The following is a 5,000-nucleotide window of genomic DNA, read 5'->3' on the forward strand; positions in this document are numbered from 1 at the left end:
AAACCCGAAATTATTGGTCTACCCGGTATTGGAACTCTTTCTTTGTGTAATTTTGGAATCGTATTAATATGTGGGGAATTGTTGGAAATTTTACAGTTAACAATTCTTTTTCTTTTTTATTAATTTGTTTTCATGAGCCTGTTTAATTATTGCTTCCAATTCATCCTTATAAATGGACGTTGGGTCATTTTTAAGAAGTCTGTAGTGTGTTCTGACACCTATTACACTCAATCTCATAGTCTTTCGTGTCCATCACTACTACATTCCCGCCTATGTCTAAATTTTTAATTTTTATTTCTTTATTATTTTTTAATTCTTTCAAAGTTGTAATTTGTTTTTTGTTAAATTATCCTCAATTTTTTTTTCCAAATTTAATGATTCTGTCTTTTTCTACTAACTTGACATAGTTGAAGGTCCAAAAAATACTCGGAAATGTAGTCAGTCATGGCATAAATTTGGACCTGTTTGCCAGATTACTATAGCCTATATGTACTTCTTCTGTTTCCAATTCACCTTCAGGATTAGCTTCATCTTCAAATTGCTTTAATAATAATTTATCTTGAAAGTCCAAAAAATAGGGGCAAGACCAAAATTGACTGCAAGGAGAGCTCCTAGCTTAAGAGATAAATTAGTTTCAAGTCATTATTACTCGTAAGGAACTCAATTGGATACATACACTCTCAGAAAGGAGTGGTAACTTTAAATGTAAAAAATGTTCGGTTTGCAAAAACCTATTGGTTGGGGAAAGTTTCACTGATGAGTATGGTAAGAGAAGAATTATAAAAGGGCACATAACATGCAGATCTGAAGGGGTAATCTATATGTTAACCTGTCGTTGCCAGATGTATTATATTGGCAAAACGTACAGAGAATTACGCGAGAGGATAAAAGAACATAAGAGATCTAAAAAGCAAACTAATTAAAACTAATAGTGTGGCTTTTTATATCACCATAAGAGTAATAAAAATGAGCTTAAATTTAGAGAGTTAAAAAAAATTGATCTAAAAGGAAGAGGAGATCTAGATAAAATTTTACTCCAACAGGAATGCAAATGGATTTAAAATCTACATTCGTCAAGACCTAGGGGTCTAAATGATGAAATTAATTATGCTCCATTCCTAAATAATTGAAATAGCCCCCTTAACAGTTTTGCATAAATTTTAAAAGCAAAACTTTAATTCCAATTTAGATATCCGGGGGGGGGGGGGACTTTATTACAAAATTACTCTGCCTCTAAGTTTCCTCCGTTTTGGCTTGCTACTTCAGAAATCTTGAAAAGTCTAAATAGTGATTGATGAATTTTCATAAATATACTAAATATCATAATATAGAAATCTATTAATAATTCTGCATATGCCCTGAAAAATATGTACATGTTCTATGGAAGTGTATAAGCTAAGCAATCGCTTGTATAAGTAAAATATTTCACCTGGCTGAAAGAAACACATGTGAAGTAACATGAGGAGTTACAAAAAGAAATAAAAACCATGTTCCCGATGACATCACAATAATGTCTGCCGGAAGAAGCCCTCAGCCAAAGAGGGTGAAACGCACGTAGCTTGGAGTTAGATCCAGTCGCGGACATACATGCGACCATGAAGTTAGTCCCTATCGGCATAAAGGAAAGTTTTTGCATCCCAAATGAAAGGCAAGTAGAGCCGATATACGAGACTGCACAAGAATGACAGGAGGCTGAAGTTTGAAGCACTCCGTGACATAAGACAGCTGTCTTCATTACCAATAGCAACAACAGCCGTCAGTGATTTGCATGGTGAAGGGGAGGATAAAGGAACATTACACGCTGAGTGAGTAATCTCCCAGTAACCGATATGAAATGCGGGGGGTCCACACGGTGAGAGTATAATGTTACCCTCATCTATTGATTGACCAAATCCCTCCCTGTAACCGACAGACTGTAACTTGCTGGTTATAGATTTACAAAGGAATGTTTATTATAATAAGCTCAACACTTGTCAATTGAGAGATCACTGAACAAAAGAGCTGATTTAAAAGGAAATGACTGTATGAAAGGTAGTATAACCGTCAAGCCATATATATTTGCTGGCCATGGGAGGCCAGTAAGTTAAAAATTTGGCCTTCATTTCAAGGAATCCCTTTTTCAATTTTTACGGGTCTGGGGATCCCCAGTCACTTTTGGGACATTGTACCTCAAATGGGTAACCAATTGATTCAATTGTGGTGTGCTTAGATTATAGGGCAAATGTATAAAATTGTTCGGATACATTAAAATCTTATTTTTCATTCTGCTGGTTTGTTACATTAGTATTTATCATTCAGCAGTTTAATTTTGTCTTGATGGTTTGCTTTCACCTTGAGGAATGTTACCTTTGAATTGCAACAAACTGTCTTAGTGCTGGATAAGATTGACTTTTTTCTTCTTTATTTCTGTCTTTTGTGTTTCTAGCTCTATATATTCCCTACTTTACTAGTATAATTATATATATAAAAGATTCTGTAGTGTTAAATCATTTTTTTAATGAAAACTTAAGGTGTTATATTAATTTATAATAAAATTGTGATTAAATCACAATTGTGATTTCCACCACCCCCATATCGCCCAGCCCTAATAAGAGCCTAATCCCATTAGAGTACAATCCCGTCCTCCAGACAGTCTGGCACCTTCATAGAGGCCATACAAAGGATAGGCCGACAAAGGATAGGTTGTTGTTTCGGGGTGATCCCGAGGGAGCAGCGACTATTCCAGTCATTGGAGAGCTCCTGGTCCCCCAGATGTCACAGTCCCAAAAGCGGCATGATCCGTTACTGGGGGCCGGAGCAGCAGCCTGGTAAAGGTTCTCGGGAACAGCCCAAGGTGGGGGTGTCAAAAACCCAAGGTTCCTAAGGGAGCTCCCTCTTAGTATTCACTCCACTCCATGCCCATCAACTGTATGTCAAGTCTTTAAAAGAGCGTAGCTCTGGAGCAAGGGGCTTTCGGAGCAACCTAGGTTAAAGTCCAGAAGGAATCTCTGGCGGTCCCAGTCGGCAAATAGTTCCATAAGACTCTGGCTGGGCTTCAGGCAGGCGGAAAGGGGGTAAAGCGGGGTAGCAATCAGCTCTTTCAGGGTAAAGTTCAATTACTGCAAAAAACATAATACAACTGGTGAAGGGATCGTCCTTGCAGCCTCGTATCCATAACAGTCGCGACCCCCGGATGGCAGGGCGGAGGGGAAAGGGAAGGACTCTGTGGCACAGCCTGCCCAGAGTTAGACCACCGGAACAACCCTCTAGGCTGGTATAGGCCACTGGTTCGTAACAAATATATTTGCATGTTTAATCATAACTTGTTCATTTGCAAGACAAAATCAGTGCTCTCCATACCCCTTTAAATTCCTGAGCAAATACAACCTTTAATAAGCATTGTGTGTGTGTGTGTAAGAATTCAGAATCAACAATATTTATATTTTATTCGCAAATGCATCCACGCTTAGTCAACAGTGTAAAAAATGTAAACAATGCACTTTCTAATAAGAGAGCACTAAACAAAGGCTCATGAACTAAACATGCAGAACACTAAGCACATAAATAAAATGCTTACTTACTGGTGCAGACTGAACTTTGAATGTTGGTGTGCCAGAGCGTTCCTCTGCCTCTGGATGGTTCCAGTGCCTTGCATTATATACAGCTTTTGTAGGAGACTGAAAAATAAAAATAAAATGCCAAGTCATAAAATGAGTAAATTTCAATGAATATAAAAAAAATCCAAAGATTATAATATTGACCATTTATTTTTAGACCAAGTTTGTATAAAATGATTACTGAGGCACCAATAAACAGCCTACTATTTCTATATACACTTCATATAATATTCAGTTTGCTTGTATAACCTTATAATAACAAAACCCAAATGCAAAAGAACCTTACAAAAGGGAGTAATGTTTTAGCAGACGAAAAAAAAAAAGGTGAGAACAATTTAACTTTTCTAGTACAATAAATTATCTAGATTACAGTATAGGGAACATTTTAATGCCTTTAACTTATTTTACAGCGTTTAAAAAAAAAAACATCCCAATCAGATTAGACCAGTGGATCCCCAATAAATTGTTTTCTGGTATCCAATTCATCCTTTAAATGGATACTAAACCTAACTTTTTTCTCACGATTCAGATAGAGCAGGCAATTTTAAAGCAACTTTCTAATTTACTCCTATTATCAATTTTTCTTCATTCTCTTACTATCTTTATTTTTAAAGCAAGAAAGCTTAGGAGCCGGCCCAAATTTGGTTCAGCACCTGGGTTGCACTTGCTGATTGGTGGCTATATGTAGTCACCAATGAGCTAGCATTATCCAGCATGCTGAACCAAAAATAGGCCGGCTCCTCAGTTTAGATTCTTGCTTTTCAAATAAAGCTAGCAAGAGAACGAAGAAAATGTAATAGGAGTAAATTAGAAAGTTGCTTAAAATTGCATGCTCTATCTGAATCATGAAATATATAAAAGGAACATAAAAGTCAAATGATCATTATAGTAAAAAAAAAAATGTTTCACTTTGATTTCACTGTAACTTGTTATTCAGGTGAGAATAGTGTGGATGAGCCCCCCATGACAAATGTTACTATTAGCTTAGTGGGTCAGAATATTTGCTTATGCTCTCCCTGGGATGGCTATTTTGTATCTAGCATTGGCAGATGGTAATAAATCCTTCACTATTCTAGAGACAACTCTGCATCTTCTTTATCGTAAAGCAATATTTAGCATTTTCCTTAGCTCTCTCATATGTCCATATATTATATACGTATTATATACTATAAAGGGAATTCCCTTTAATACTAAGATAAAGGATATGACTAACACATAATTTGCACCTCACCTAGGACTTACTCTCCCACAAATTCATCTCCCAAATATGACAGTCAACTCCAAATGTTTAAAAAAAAAAAAAAGTGTACGAGTTTTGCTACATTCCTTATAACATGGCAGAAAACTAATCAAAAGGGCGGATATCTTATTTATAGAGGCTCAATTCAGAAGTGTTTAGCAGCA

At 36.3% G+C, this 5,000-nt stretch overlaps 1 protein-coding gene across 3 annotated transcripts in view; it reads right to left on the reverse strand.

Moving 5' to 3' along the window:
- Nucleotides 1-5,000, reverse strand: part of WAPL (WAPL cohesin release factor) — a 326,703-nt gene that overhangs the window by 261,050 nt on the left and 60,653 nt on the right. For all 3 annotated transcript variants that reach the window (XM_053692042.1, XM_053692040.1, XM_053692041.1), the window contains one exon: nucleotides 3,561-3,656. In XM_053692042.1, the coding sequence (XP_053548017.1) occupies nucleotides 3,561-3,656 (96 nt within the window). The remainder of the gene's footprint in view (nucleotides 1-3,560; nucleotides 3,657-5,000) is intronic.

This window comes from Bombina bombina, chromosome 9 (assembly GCF_027579735.1).
Source record: "Bombina bombina isolate aBomBom1 chromosome 9, aBomBom1.pri, whole genome shotgun sequence".
Classification (NCBI taxonomy): domain Eukaryota; kingdom Metazoa; phylum Chordata; class Amphibia; order Anura; family Bombinatoridae; genus Bombina; species Bombina bombina.